General features: G+C 34.9%; 1 protein-coding gene across 2 annotated transcripts in view; it reads left to right on the forward strand.

Annotated features, from left to right (window-relative positions):
- The first annotated feature begins 1,033 nt into the window (after positions 1-1,033).
- Positions 1,034-16,871, forward strand: part of LOC111504111 (NFX1-type zinc finger-containing protein 1) — a 41,249-nt gene continuing 25,411 nt past the window's right edge. For both annotated transcript variants that reach the window (XM_023158601.2, XM_074180885.1), the window contains exons 1-6: positions 1,034-1,478; positions 4,974-5,641; positions 7,530-7,759; positions 7,918-8,172; positions 8,988-9,601; positions 11,346-11,836. In XM_023158601.2, coding sequence (XP_023014369.2) covers positions 1,406-1,478; positions 4,974-5,641; positions 7,530-7,759; positions 7,918-8,172; positions 8,988-9,601; positions 11,346-11,836 — 2,331 coding nt within the window. In that variant the 5' untranslated portion in view covers positions 1,034-1,405. The remainder of the gene's footprint in view (positions 1,479-4,973; positions 5,642-7,529; positions 7,760-7,917; positions 8,173-8,987; positions 9,602-11,345; positions 11,837-16,871) is intronic.

Below are 16,871 nucleotides of genomic sequence, written 5' to 3' on the forward strand. Positions count from 1 at the left end.
CACAGGTCTCTTTTAATGGAAAATTTCATGAGCATAAAAATATCTTTACTATTCTTCACTCCAGCGTGTAATCATCCGCATTCAAGAAAACAAATGAATGGGCGATTGTAAAAAGTTGTTTGTTTTGAGATTGTAAGTTATCTAGAGTTTTGTGTTATTTTAAGATAGATGTAAAAAGAGCCTGAGTTCCTCTTTATAAGTGTGTATTTTCCATCTACTATATTTTCTGAACAGAAGGAAACTGGGTCCGTTGACATTCGACAAATGAAACTTCATCTGAAGAGGACGGAAAAACTGAATTTTGTGAACAAAAACAAGTCATCTTAATATTGTTAGTTTGGAAGTTTACGAAGTTTTTACTCGATTTACTAGGTTTCTATGTCTTTCTTGATACAAATGAGACAGTAATTGATAACCCGAACTGCTCAGGGTTAAAAAGTACCTGAGTCGATACAGATTTTAAATTCTTTAGAAAATATTAATGATGAAATGATAGGTATGTAAAGTATAATATAATTCGTTACTTTTCAATAAAAATCTATTTGGTTCAGAAAATTTCTCTCGAAATAACACGAAAGTAACCTAGGTACCTTTTGACAGTCACCTGTTCAAATTTTCCTAGTCCCAACTGCCAATTGTCATTCTTACCACAACAAATTCATCGGTTGTTCGTTACCAACTGGCCGGATAGCCTTAGTTGCTAAGGCCATTGAATCGAAATGAAGAAGAAGAAATTCATCGGTTAGTATTTTGACGTTTGGTTCACCAGTTTTTAGGAAACCGTGCTTCGTATCTAACCGATTTTTCCGTAGAATCACAATATCGCAGAAAAAATACAATGTCAAAGATTGTATTCCTGCAAATAAATACAATTTGTCGTCCCTATCTAGACCAGATATTTTTCCCGACCCACACAACATTCATAGTTGTTTTTGGAACATAACTTAAAAATGTATGGACGTTCTATTTCCCAAGTTCGTCACCAGGTGGCGCAAATATAAATGCATGTGAATCCCATCATTTTCCTGTTTTAATATCTCATTCTATATATATAAACATCAACTTTTCCATCTTTTTAAATTATTTATGTAGTAAAGTGTCGTTGAAGGTGTGAAAAAAAGAGTGTAGTTGAAGAAATAAATCATTTATAATATATTTATTGAATGTAAATCTTTGTTTTTGGAGTTTTCTGACAAGTTATTTTCCCAACTTGTCTTTGCCTCAAGATGTTTGGCAAAGTGATTTAACTTGGAATGAAGTATACATTGCAATGCAGAATCACAGATTAAGAAGTCACCAGATTTCAGTCGATCTTATACTTTCGGAAAATATTTCATAGTGAAAACAATTAGTTATTGTTAATGAGTACCAGTGGTTTATTTTAAATCCGTAAGTTTTCAACAATATGAATACCAACAGATTTTCTACTAAGAATTATAGCCGGCATATCAAGAATGAATCAAGGCGTGGTCAGGGAGGTAAGTTTTTCCAAAACTGTATAAATTATGTGTTATATGAATACCATTCCTACTTTTTATGAATGAAAAAAGCTTTTTTAAGCTTCAAAGTCAAAAAAAATCAATATAAGTGAACACTTCTGAAAAAATATTTTGGATAAGAATGGTTGTTGTATCTAAAATAATTATTTCTCTCCATGGTTTCTGAATAATTGTTCAGAAACAGCATTTCCATTTTTCTCAAATTTTACACTTTACAATCGTAACTCAAGCTGAAACATTAGGTTCAGTTCAAAATTGGTTATTTTTGAATGGGAAATAAAATACGTCCACGAGCGAGAGATTTGTGGAATAAAAGGCGGGGTTCTGCAAGGATCAATTCTTGAACCTGTTTTATTCCGTGTATATATTTATTATCTACCTACAGTAAGTTTGTTGGATAAAATACGAATGTTTGCTGATGGCACTGCCCTAATTTTTTAATGGAAGTATAGTGCACAAAAAATGTTAAAATTGATATTTTGAAGAAAACATTGATCAAATCATTATGGCTTCGGCATCATAAGTTGTCAACAACAATTTCTAGAAACCATACGTGTTTTATAACGAAAGAGTCTATACTCCACAACTGTGATGTGATGCAGATGAAAATGTATCTTGTTGATACAAAATATTCAAACAATGAAAAAGAAAACGGCTCCCATTATTAGAATTTTATTCAAAATAAATTTCGTACAGTTAACAATTTTGAATGATGCTTCCAAGGACTATAACTTCTATTATTGGATATTCGTGAATGTTAGAATAATTCCGTCAGCATAAAATATGCGTGCTCGGGTTTCGATTAAGTCGACGAAGGCCGTTTTTGTCTGACCTTAATTGGCGAAGGTTCTACCGACGAGAAAGGTATCGAAGTTCTTGAAAAGATGGTGGTCCTCAACTACTCTTCCTGGATTACTGTATATTGACCATTTCGGGGCTAATCTTCAAGGCTAAAATATCCGGAACGAAATTTCGCTAACCAACGTCGAACAGTGCGTCTACTAACACTATAACCCCTGGTTGATAAGGTATATACCACGACACAGTCGAATAAATATTTATTGAGGAGCCATGCCTTGGCTTCAACAGTATACATCTATAATAGGCGGGGGCCTCGTTCTCAATTTTTTTTGAAGTTATATAGTTATCCCAGAATTTATTAGGAAGAGAGCTATATTCTTTTGAGGAGAGGTAAGAGAAGCTTCGGAATGGATTTAATACTAGTAACGCTATCTGTATGTAACACCTGGATGGCAAGAATATTCACAATAAACCCTTGCGGGTTGCGGTGGTGGGTCGAACAGACCCACTCACTTTGACCTAACCTAACGTAGCCTACAAACTATAGTTTCAATAAACTTCAGTTTTACCCAAGCCTTTTTCTACAGATTAGAACAGCCCAGCTAGCCGATAATTATTTTCACATATTTTCAAATAAAAATAACAACTTTGAATTGCACAGAATCGTATACAGTGTGACCCATTTTTAATGGAAACACCCCCCTAAAATTTGAAGTTGTAAACCGATTTTAATAATTATTGTTTTGTCAAGTACTAAAAGGTCTACCTTGGGACAAAATTTGAAATGTATATTAAAGTTTCAGGGCAAACTACGATATTTTTTCTTAGTCGAAAATCGGGATTTTTTATTAGCGATTTTTTTATTGAAAAAATCACTACGCCACTGTATTCAGAGTGCCTCTAAACAGGTGTGACCAAAATTTCATGAAAAAATATTCATTATTAACAAAGTTATGACAACTCAAAAATTCGAAAACTCACACAGGTAACAGTTACAAAAAACACCCTATATCAAAACAGATATAGCCATGAGAATATTTTTTTATGATTTCAACAATAAAGTGCCGCCAGATGAAAGAAAAAAAACAAATAGCGTAAATATTTTTAATGAAAATAACGGAATTACATTCAAGTTTTCACGCAAATCAACTAAAACTGAGACCTAATATTTCAATTCAAATCTTAGTTGCCATGGAAATGATATTACAGTTTGACACTTGTGAAAGATTCAAGTGTACTATTGTCAACAATATTCACCTTACAGTTCTTCGAATTATTTTGTGTCATGGCTGCAAGATTGAGAGTAAGAGAGAAAGTTGAAATTGTACGCCTTTCGGGAGATGACGTTAGAAGTGCTAGAGAGGTTTGTAGAGTATAGATCGTCCTCGTATTAGCTGCGGTACGGTAAATGCAGTATCAACAATGATGTTAAAAAATAATCCAGTACAAAGACGAAACAGGAATGACAGGAATGATCAAATCATTTTAGATTATTTCGGAAATAATCCTAATGCCAGTATAAGGAATGCCACTTTAGATTTGAATATTCCACGAGAAACTATTCGGAGATGTCTCAAGGCGAAGAATATTAAACCTTTCAAGCCAAAATTTTTACATACACTTCAAGAAGGCGACGAAGCAAGACGCCTGGGCCCAAGGGGAATATTCAAACAATAGAAATTTCCTAAAAAATATTTTATGTACCGACGAAGCCACTTTCACTACAAATGGAGTAGTGTCATCACAGAATTGTCGCTTTTGGGCAGCGGATAATCCTAACTGGGTAATACACTGTAAAAGCCAGTATTCCCAAAAAATCAACGTCTGGTGTGGGATATTGAACGAACGAATTATTGGTCCTTTTTTTTGAGGAAAACATTAATGCGCAGAGGTTTCCAGAATTTTCAGAGTTTTGGGATGCTATTCACGAGCTGCCAATCATTGAACGATCAAATTTAATTGTCCAGTTAGATGGGTGTTCAGTTCATTATGCCAGAGATGTGAGGCAATGGCTTAATGAACATTTTCGAAACCGATGGATAGGCCGTGGTAGTCCGTTTATAGAATGTCCACCCAGATCTCCAGACCTCACAGTTTTGGACTTTTTTCTCTGGGGACTTGTCACACAAAAGGTTTACAAAAGATAGAAGAAAAGAGATAGAAATGAACTTTGTGCAAGAATTCGACAGGTATGTGCAGATATAAGCCCTCAAGAACTAAGGAACGTAATCAGAAACATTCGTAAGCTACGACACATGTATCGAAATACGTGGTAGATTGTGTGAATGTAATTCCGTTATTTTCATTAAAAATATTTACACTATTTGTTTTTTTTATCTGGCGGCACTTTATTGTTGAAATCATAAAAAAAAAATGATATTTTGTGACTGTTAGCTGTGTGAGTTTTCGAATTTTTGAGTTGTCATAACTTTGTTAATAATGAATATTTTTTATGAAATTTTGGTCACACCTATTTAGAGGCACTCTGAATCCAGTGGCGTAGTGATTTTTTCAATAAAAAAATCGCTAATAAAAAACCCCGAATTTCGACTAAGAAAAAATATCGTAGTATGCCCTGAAACTTCAATAAACATTTCAAATTTTGTCCCAAGGTAGACCTTTTAGTACTTGGTCACACTATATGTTCTTAAAGCCAATTCTTTCATTTCATAGACCACCCGAGGACTTTGTCACGTCCAAGAGATCGGAGTTCTCGTTCGCATAACGGCAGATCCGTCAGCCCTCCAAATGGACACCATAGCAGGAGCCGCAGTAGAGATCGAAGACCTCATTCTGTAAATGAACTCAACACCAGGAAAAGACCCTATGAAGATCTTAGACTCCTTCTCGATGGGCCTCACAACCCGAAAAGACCCAATAAAGATCTTGTCGATGACCCTCACAACCCGAAAAGACCCTATGAAGATCTTAGACTCCTTCTCGATAGGCCTCACAACCCGAAAAGACCCAATAAAGATCTTAGACTCAATGTCGATGACCCTCACAACCCGAAAAGACCCAATAAAGATCTTAGACTCTTTGTCAATGGCCCTCACAACCCAAAAAAGATGAGACAAATGGGGTTCAGATCGGTTCAGGATTTGCTGATGAAGGAAAACCTCGAGGACATTATTTTAGTTTTGAGTAACGATAAGAATGGTTTCAAGGAGGTCCTTGAGAACAGAGAAATGTCTAATGATATGCTAGTGTTGATCCTGCGACTTTTGTCAAAGATAAGCGAATGTTCTTTTCAGTCATCTAAGATAGAGCTTTTAGAATTTGCCCTGAGGAGCGCTTTTGCTGATAACGTCATCAAGTTCGTGTCTACTATTGCAATTCAGGTGGGTTTTTATTGTTTGAAACGTAGTTTAACATTAACTTGTATTGCAGATGTCTGCATTTCAGATTATTTATCTTGTTGAAAATGATGTGACCTCAAAAATTTCGAATTTTCAATTCTAAAAAGCTTTGAAAACTATGAATCAAACTCTAATTAACTTTAAATTCCCCGAATTCACACTATGAAATCTTACTTCATTGAACCCTCATTAACATTGAAGAAATTTTCTGAAAACTTGCAATAAACTCTATGAACCTTTTATAAACTTCTAGAAAAATTTCATTAAAAAAAAACTAACTGGAAACAAAGCTATTTTCTCTAGCACCCTCGTAAACGAAACCTATTGGAAAATCCATTTTATCGCATTTACTAGTCAAATTTCAAACTCAAAAACAAATTAAAATGTTGTCACAAAGGAATTCAATTTCTAAATTATCTGCCTGCCTATATAAGCATGGAAAATAACGTCAATGTTTTCAATAGAAAGCTCAAACAATTTCTATGTAATTAATGTTACTATGACATATCAGAATTTATGAGCAAAAAGATAACGTGAGTTATGGTTAGTGGAAAGAATGTTACATCCACAGTAGACCTGGCTCACAGGGAAATTTTATAAACCCAGGATTGGTTTTCTAGCAATAAATTAATCTGCAATGATAAAAAATCATCCTTCCTAAGATTTAGTTATGCCCCAAATGGTCATGATCACAATTTACTGTTAAAATTACAGCACGGTTTAATGAAACAGGTGAATTCAATAAAATTTCTAGGACTTACTCTCACTGAAGATTGTAAATGGAATCAACATATTAATGAAATATGTAAAAAAATAACGCCTATGTGTTACTGTATCTATCAACTCAGTAAAATTATAGATAAGTCGGTGGTACTCATGTACTATCATGCCCAATTACACTCAACAATCTCATATAGTATAGTAGCTTGGGGCCTATCACGTGAGGCACAAAGGGTATTTATTTTACAGAAGAGAGCTGTCAGAAACATTCAGAGTGTAAATAGACGTACTAGCTGCAGAGATCTATTCAAAGTTTTAATAATATTAACTCCCCCATGCATTTATATGTACCAGCTGTTGATTTTTGTAAAATCGGATCAGCGACCTTTTACCTTCTTAAACAAAAATAATTATGGCACAAGAAATTCAACATTGTTAGAAATACCAAATCATAGACTGGCTAGATCAGAATCAAGTCAAATTCTCATGGGTATCAGGCTATTTAACAAATTGCCGAATCATGTTGGAAAAATGTCACTAAGAAAATTTAAACCGTTCCTAAAAAACTTTCTGATTGATAAAGCCTACTATTCCATTGAAGAGTTTATAAATGACTTATCAATATAACTGAAGAATTGAGATTGTCATCTAGGGATGTTAATATATTATAATTTCACCTAGTTATAAGTTTTAATATATAATTTTACATAACTGTTCATATCCTATATATACATTTTTTTTATTTTATAAGTTTATTTATATCATATTACACTGACTTGTTCTATATCATTGAGTTATGATCCAGAAGAACCAATAAAATATTATTATTATTATGTGACTCGGATGCCCTGTTCCAATATTGTCCTTTTATCTGATTATATATATACAGTATGTGCTGTTTTTTACTTGCCTGTTCCAATATCATGTAATGAAAGACCGTATTCATGTCACTTCATAAAATCTTCCATAAACTCAATAAGCTTTTCGAAAAAATTGATAGTATGTGAGTCAGCAAAATATACAAATTGTATTCTTCAGGGATTTCAGATATGAGTCTAATATTATAGGAAGATAAACTTCATATGCGTTTGAGTTCAACCCAGCTGAAAATAAGATGTTTTTGATATCTACCCAAATCATTCAATTGCAGACGAGTCAAGAAAAAAATCGCAACACCGAATTTTGGAAAGATACCGATCAATTCTGGAACAACATGATACAGGTTACGCGCAACATGCAAGACATCATCCCAACTTCTTCCTGTGAGGTCACTTTGAAGCTCCTTAAGGCAGCTAAACTGAACATACCCAATATCGAAACTTCCCACAGCCTAAAAATATCGGACAGCATCAAAAAGGAAGTTGACCAGTTGTTCGACATGTAAGTCTCTATCTTCCATCACTGATTGGGGAAATATCCCACAGATGGCGTGATGGAAGATATGTTGCGGTAGATTAACAAAATAGTTTTGATTTCGGGGTCTTCTGTCACGCATGTTTGATATTTATGTGAGTTGTTTCTACGATTTTTTATTTCAGTGCCCAAAAACTGTCAATGGAAATCGAGCAGAAAACAAAAGTTTTTACGGTAGGGGCAAATATGTTGGAACCTCCGAATAACTTCAGGGAAATTAGTGTCTACCCCAGCGCAGTGGAAGTTACCCAACCTAAGGCTCCTTTTCTGAGACCCAATGTCATTGAAGGGCCCTATCGAGACGTGGAACACTATTTGGACGTTCAGTTTCGTTTATTAAGGGAGGATTTTGTTGCCCCATTGAGAGGGGCAATATGTAGGTGAGGCTTATAAGAAAAAACATGAATATTACTGAAGATCATTGAGAATAAATGTTATTATTATGAGGTACCGATGTGGAAACGGCTAGGAATTGTATAGTCACGGTGTGAAACAAAAACCGTTATTCCAATATTTCGATAAATTTTATTATCATCATCAGGGAAAAGATACAAACTGTTTGGATGAACTAATTAATAAGCACATGTTAGCAATAGTAATAAGTTTATTATTTAGGACAAACACACTTTACAACATGAGTATTCAGAATAGGAACAGGATGTAACAACCAGCTTGAGGTTATTAGTTACAAAGATGTTACCAACCTAACAGTTACCAACCTAACACAAACAGGTTTTAATGACATTAATATACGAATTTACGGAATAAAGTTAAGACTTATTGTTTTTGAGGTTGGCCGTGTCAAAAATTATGTGAAAGTTGTAAAAATGAAGCATTTCAGTAAAATTAGATGAGTCACAAAGTTAAAATAGCTTGGTTTCTCACTAAGGCATAATGATTACTCAATAATTTTTTAATAAATATTTAAAATATTGAAAATAAGAAAATACCGGCAGTGTTTCCAACTCTCAAAAATTTATCTTCCTAAAGCCCAAATCAAAAACCCCTACAATCCCCACAATTACTAGGAATCCCCCCTAAAAAGAGTTATTATTTATGAATCATTGATATAATTATGATTTATTGATATTAAGTGTGTTTGGTATTAAGGTATTTGGTAATGTCACTGAAACTCATCAATTGTCTCATGATTCTATTTTAAAGTATCACAAATTTCCAAAACGTCTCTTCTCAGGTACTTGAAGAACCCCAAAGCTAAGCTCGACGACGTGAGGATCTACAAAGGCGTCCAATTTCTGAACGCCGAGACCGTGACAGAGCAAAAATGCTTCCGAATTCAGTATGACTTCAGCACAAAAAAAAGAATATTCCAGTACGAAAATTCCAGAAGGTTCATGTTTGGAGCTCTGCTGTGCTTCACCAGCGATAACTTCAAGACAGTCCTCTTCGCCAAAGTGGCCAAACGCGACGTCAAGTATTTGTTAGAAAACGGCCAGTTGATCGTTGGTTTCAGTGAAGATGTTGACCTGCCTGAGAACATGTACGACCTGCGGTACATTATGGTCGAGAGTACCGTCTACTTCGAACCTTACTATCAAGTACTGAACGTACTCAAAACGATGAAACAGGAAAATTTTCCCATGGAACGCTACATCATCAGGGTAAAAACCAACATTCGGCCTCCTCACTATCTTCTGAGGAAAAGAGACGAGTTGTACATGATAGAAGACCAATCTTTTTGCCCGCTGGAATGGGGCGAAAGGAAGTTCTACGGTTTTAATGAGTCCCAAGATGCAGCTTTCCAAGCAGCTCTCACCAAGGATTTCTGTGTTATCCAAGGTCCACCAGGTGAGCTTGATACTGTTGGGTGTTATATGAAAAGCTGTCTTTGGCTATAGGCTGATCAATTTTTCTGTTTGTCTTTGTGGTACTTTATTCCATTCCCGATATATGGAGTGACCATCAGAAGCGTACCGCTCAATTTGGTCAGTAAATATTACACTCAAGTAACATCTCATTGTGAGATTTTCATTGAACAGTTCACAAAACTGCAACACATTGTATGAAAACGCTTAAGGAAGTTATTGTATAGCTAAACACGTGTTACCGCAACAAAGTAGCTTCCTCAAGCATTTTTATACATTCTATGAAACCGCCTATCTCATTGCATGGAAACGCCTATCTCATTGTATGGAAACGCTTAAGGAAGCTATTGTATGCTTACATGTGTTACCGCAACAAAGTAGCTTCCTCAAGCGTGTTTATACTTTTTATGAAACTGCATATCTCATTGCATGGAAACGCCTATCTCATTGTATGGAAACACTTAAGGAAGCTATTGTATAGCTAACACGTGTTACCGCAACAAAGTAGCTTCCTCAAGCGTGTTTATACGTTTTATGAAAACGCCTATCTCATTGCATGGAAACGCCTATCTCATTGTATGGAGACGCCTATATCATTGTATGAAAACACTTAAGGAAGCTATTGTATAACTAAACACGTGTTACCGTTTTGTTAACAGTTTACAAAACCTCAATAATGTAGCTTCCTCAAGCGTTTTTTTTACATTGTATGAAACCGCCTATCTCATTGCATGGAAACGCCCATCTCATTGTATGAAAACGCTTAAGGAAGCTATTGTATAGCTAAACACGTGTTACCGTTTCGTTAACAGTTTACAAAACCTCAATAAAGTAGCTTCCTCAAGCGTTTTTATACATTCTATGAAACCGCATATCTCATTGTATGGAAACGCCTATCTCATTGTATGAAAACGCTTAAGGAAGCTATTGTATAGCTAAACACGTGTTGTTAACAGTTTACAAAACCTCAATAAAGTAGCTTCCTCAAGCGTTTTTATACATTTTATGAAACCACCTATCTCATTGTATGGAAACGCCTATCTCATTGTATAAAAACGCTTAAGGAAGCTATTGTATAGCTAAACACGTGTTACCGTTTCGTTAACAGTTTACGAAACCGCAATAAAATATCTTCCTCAATCGTGTTTATACATTTTATGAAACATCCTATCTCATTGTATGAAAACGCAACACGTGTTTTACGCTATGAAGTAGCTTCCTCAAGCGGTTTTATACATTATATGAAATCGCCTATATCATTGTATGGAAATGCTTGAAGAAACTATTGTCAATTAATACAATGCCCATAGAAGCTCGGAAGTGACATTTTCGTGTCATGTGAAATTTTTAGTACTTACCCAAACCACTAGAGGGCGATGGCAATACGATCTCAGTTTTCGATGTGATTACTAACAGAGCTGGGTAGCAGTCGCTGACAAACCAGTAGAAGATGCATCATAATATTATTATGTTGCGGTTTTGTAAAGTGCCCAGTTGAAATCCCACAAATGTTGCTTGAGTATGTTATGGCTTTTCAACAAGTAACGGCCAAGTCCATCACATATTGCAGATGATGAAGATTTTTTGTTCTGCACCACCAGTCCTATTGTTATCTGCTCCTTTTTCAGCATCATTTTTTTATTTTCATTCTTTGAATTTTACCAAAATATGAATATCACGATTCCTATACTAACTTCTTGCAATCTTGACTTTTAAATATTCTCTAGGTACGGGCAAAACATTCCTAGGTCTGAAAATTGTCCACACGCTGCTGCGCAACATGCATATCTGGTTCAAAAACACCCCGATTCTCGTTATCTGTTTCACTAACCACGCCCTAGACCAGTTTCTCGAAGGGATACTTCCGGTCACCGAGAATATACTGAGGGTGGGGGGACAGTCAAAGAACGAAAAGCTGTACAACTACAATATTCGGAAAAAGAGAATCCATTTGAACTACAATTCTGTGGTTAGTCAAAAACGACACAGGGTGCAGTCTAGCATCAACGAGATATCGACTATTACCGAATATTTGAGCGAAATTGAAAAAAATACCAGTGTGGTCACATTCGAGGTATTTCGCGACATTGTTCCTGGCTACTACGGCAGTTGGTTTGATGCCGCAAGTGGAGATGATATCGTCAGGTGGTTGCTTAGTGGAGGAAAGTACAGTTATCGCAATGGTAGAAAAAAGCGTCAGAGGAATAGGAAACAACAGGTAAGAGAGGGAGGGGGAGAGATATGTATATCGTCCAAATATTATGAGGCCAATAGCCAGAAACACGTGTCAGCGGTTTGCTCCGACTTAGTAGTTGTAGGTACGTGTGGCAGACGCCCCACGAAAAAACAACGACTAACCCAGCTAATGCCGCGCAGAAAGCTGAAGTAAAACCATCAGGCACCTGTGCAACGTCTTCCATTTGGAAGATTCGTCACAAGTAGACCGGTTTCGGACTTGTTTCCGGACCTTGTCTGCAGGTGGCGCAGTGGAAGGTACATCCTTCCTAGTTGGAATTAATTTTGTTTGTTCGAAAACTGGTCGAAAATACCATAGCAAAGCTAAACGATAATTGTAAAGTTCATGTCGTTCTTTTAGACATCTCGAAGGCTTTCGACCGTGTATGGTACGAAGGTCATCTGCATAAATAATAATAATATTTCGGTAACTAATGAACATATGGTAAGTCGATAGAAGTACTATATAATATAAAAACAATTAAAATCGTTATTTGTCATATATAAATAAAAAAACTAAAACAAATATCACAACAGAATATGGGTACCACAGTTATAGAAGGTATAAATTAATAATAAGAATCTTAAAATTAGAATTTTTGTCCTAAATAATCCTGTATGCTATAGAAACACTTTTCTATTAAGAATTTTTTAGTGTTATTCTTAAATATTTCATACGATTTAGACTCCTTAATAGCATTTAAAAAAAAAATCTGTTTTTCCGTTAATTCCGTTTGGTAGTTTATTGTACAGTGTCATTGAGTTATATAGTGGAGAATTTTTAAATTTAGTTGTTTTGTGAGGGGGTATTCTCAACATATCACCATGACGTATACAATAGTTATGAGTAGCCGCATTCACTTCAAAAGATGCAAGGTGACTTCTTAAATATGTTACACATTTCATGCATGGAACTGATAACAAGTTTTCCCTTATGAGTATAGGTTTGCAGCTATCACGATAGTTCATATAAAAAATTAATCTTATAATACGTTTTTGGGCAACAAATATTTTATTAAAATCTCTACCACATCCCCATGACATAATATTTAGAGAAACATGTGGATATGCCATTGCAAAGTATATGCTTAGAAGGCTTTGTGAATCTACACACAATTTCATTTGTTTTATTGCAAAAAAAGCTGAATTTAGTTTCTTGCAGACACTATCAATATGCAGAGCCCAATTTAGAGATTCATCTAATATAGTTCCTAGAAATTTTACGTCACGTGACATCATTATTTCATCAGTAAGGTCAATTTCCCTTGGGATGTTATTTTTTCTGTTATAAAATTTCAGTGAGACAGATTTAGAGGTATTCAATATTAAATGATTACGTTGGCACCATGAAGTAAATCTATCAATAACATCTTTGTCCCTTGTTAGTATATCTTCTAATGTGGCTCCAGTATTTGTCATTGTGGTATCATCTGCAAACATAGTTATATAACAATTATCAATATCAATAACATCATTAACAAATATTACAAACAGTAAAGGTCCCAATACTGATCCCTGAGGAACTCCTAATGTTACGTCATGTTCCTTGGACACGAAATTATTATATTTGACGACCACTTATATAGGATTTTAACCAAGATTATGTGGACACAGTGTCAAATGCCTTTGACAGATCAAAAAATATACTTATTACAAAATTGTTAATATCAATTTCAGAGTATATGATATTAAGAAAGTTGTAGGTCGCTGTTTTTATAGAATGGTGTTTTCGAAATCCGTGTTGATTATTACATATCAGATTATTTGACTCTAGGTAATTCACTATTCTATAGTCCGTTCATAATTTGTCGATAGCACAAAATGAGGGCCCAAGTCATAAAACGGTCGTAAAACTCGTAAAATCATAGGCGGAGGTTCCTGAGGTGTTTATTCATTAAATATAAAGCTTCAGTTTATATTCGAAACTTGCCTTGAAAGGGTGAAGTTGTTACGAACGAAAATAATTTTTGGTTTAGTACATTTTTTAATCGCATTTAATTTACGGCTCGTTGGTGTTTCGGCGTCTAAGGCAGTAATTAACGTCTCTAATATTTATTTTGCGAATTTTGTGCAGTGCGTGAGTAACTTTTTTTCATATTCCTACAAACATATACGTACCTTTCGTTCCTGCTTGTTTTGTTTGATTGCTTGCGATGGCTTCGTCATCATCATCAACATCATCAAGTTTTACACCGGTACTGTTGCGTACAGTCAGTAAGTCTGTCTATTCACCAAGAGAGAAGACTATTGTTTTGAACGTTCACGATGCTCTGGTTTCTCAGAATCCCACAAACACTGTTCAGAACATAATCAAGAGTTGTGCCAACATGACGGGCGTAGGGGAGTCAACAATATATAGGTTCCTATCAGAAAGAAAAAAAAGGTATAGCTAACCCAAATACAAACGAATACTTAAAGAGGGGGAGAAAACCTATTGAAATTGATGAATTTGCCAAACATGGTATTCGAAGGAAAATTCACGAATTTTTTTACAAAAAAGAAATACCCAACTTAAACAAAATTTTACAAGAAGTTAGAGACGACCCGGATTTGCCTCATGTCGGACGAACCAAATTGTGGCAAGTTTTAAAAGAATTAAATTTCCGGTGGGAGAAATCAGACCGAAAATCACTTTTGATTGACCGGGAAGAGATAATATGTTGGAGAAGAAAGTATCTAAGATCTATACGAAAATTTCGGGCTGAAGGAAGGCCAATTTACTATCAGGACGAAACGTGGGTAAACGCAGGTCATACTCTCACAAAAATTTGGACAGATAAAAATATATCAAGCTCCAGGCAAGCCTTTATGGAAGGTTGGTCTACTGGTATTTTCCCACCCTCTGGTAAAGGCAGTAGATTAATAGTTTCTCACATTGGCAGTGAAAAAGGATTTGCTAAGCATGGTTTGTTGGAATTTGAATCCAAAAGCACAAAAGACTATCACGAGGAGATGACAGCTGATGTTTTCGAAGAGTATTTTGAGCAGATGATTGAACATATACCACCAAACTCAATTATAGTATTAGATAATGCACCTTATCATTCACGACTAGTTGAAAGACTTCCAACGACTGCGTGGAAGAAACAGGATATCATTGACTGGCTGCGGAATAAGTCCCTGCCTTACGAAGATGGAATGGTTAAAGCAGAACTTTTAAAAATTGCCCGGCAACACAAATCTAAGTTCAAGAAATACGTAGTTGACAAAATGGCGGAAAGACGAAACATCACAGTCCTTAGACTTCCACCCTACCACTGCGAATTAAATCCAATTGAACTCATTTGGGCACAAATGAAAAGCTATGTGGCTAGAAAAAATACGTCATATAAAATACAAGCTGTACGTGAATTGTTATATGAGTCTTTACAACATATTACAGAACAAAATTGGCGAGATGCAGTAAAACATGCAATAGAAGAAGAACAAAAAATGTGGGATCTTGACAATATAATTGATAATTGATGCGACTGTAGAGACACAACCGCTAATTATTAACCTGCAAGACGACTCGGATTCCGAAGATGATCCTGTTTATTTTGAATTTGAATAGTTTTGTAAGTAATCGTAGTTTATATCATTTAAAAATAGGTATTAATTAAATAAATGTATCTTTTACAAATTGCAAGTAACTTATTATTTTTGAATAAAATAAAGAAATTTTTTTAAAATAAAAATACAGTTTACAGTACCTACAGTTTAAGAATATTAATATATTTATTTATTTAAAGTAAATAATGTTTTAATCATATACTCTACGACACTAGTCACTCATTTCCACTCAAAATACCTACATAATCGGATTAAAAGTTTTATAGCTGTATTGTATTTCTTCAGATACAAGGTGGGTTAGTCGAAAACATCTTCTATTTTATTTTTATCTTCTTTTTTAAACAGAGGAATAACTATGGCTTTCTTAAACTCTTCTGGGAAGTAACCTTGTATGAATGACTGATTTATTAAATAAGTAAAAGGAATTGCAATAAGATCAATTATTTCTTTAACAACTATTATTGACATCATCTGATCCACTTGAGTTTTTATTTTTCATTAACCTCAATGCAGTGTGAATTTCCTGTTCAGTAATTGGTCCATTCTCAAACGGGTGTACTAAAATGATGTTTGTATTGACTGTACAAGGTAATGTTAACGTTAGATTTCGACCTAAGTGACGCGAGATTGCAGTCTCAGCAGAATTTGCAAAATGATGAGCGAATAGTTCGGCTATAACAGGAGAGTCATCAACAAGAATTGAATTATGATTGAGTGTAATATTTTCAGCACTAGATCTGTTTTTTTTTCCCATCTCGCTGTTTATTATATTCCAGGTTTCTTTAGTTTTGTTATTGGCATTGTAAATTTTTGTAGAAAAGTAACTTCTTATTCTGCTTAACGTTTTTTTTGTGTTCTTTTAGTCTAGTTTTGTATACAGCCATATTGCTAGGGTCGACTTGTTGACCTGCTACAATTAAATGGAGCATGTCTTTAAGATATTGTCTTTTCTGGGCTACATCATTAGAAATCCAGTATTTTTTTTGTCTTTATTGACAACAGTTTGTCTTTTAGGACGTGATACATCGAAGCACCAGGAGAGGAACTCTAGAAAATATGAGAAACCGTCATGAATTGTCACATTATATAATATTGGAAACCAAATTATAGTACCTACTGAGTCTAGTTTGTAATTCGTTAATGCTACTTGCATTGAGTTGTCTTTTTACCAGAACAGATTTAATTGAATTTTCCTTCTCATTACTCGTTACTCTTTGTTTTCTTAAAAGTTAATATATGGGATAAATGATCTGCAATATTAGGTTGGATTAGTTCACAATCATAAAGTTCTTTAGAGAAATTTGTAACTATTCATCAATACTGGTGCGGTTCTTTCTAGAAATCTGTAATCGGTTCAGTACTCGACTAGAGTTTTACCGGCGGTTTCCGACTGCATTCTTTCGCGGTGATGTCATGTGTTTGTACGTTGGCCGGTGGCCGGGATATCGGGTCAGGGGCGGCTTCAG

This window comes from Leptinotarsa decemlineata, unplaced genomic scaffold (assembly GCF_025532065.1).
Source record: "Leptinotarsa decemlineata unplaced genomic scaffold, Ldec_3_MD MMD2_P_RNA_scaffold_2, whole genome shotgun sequence".
In the NCBI taxonomy this organism is placed as follows: Eukaryota; Metazoa; Arthropoda; class Insecta; order Coleoptera; family Chrysomelidae; genus Leptinotarsa; species Leptinotarsa decemlineata.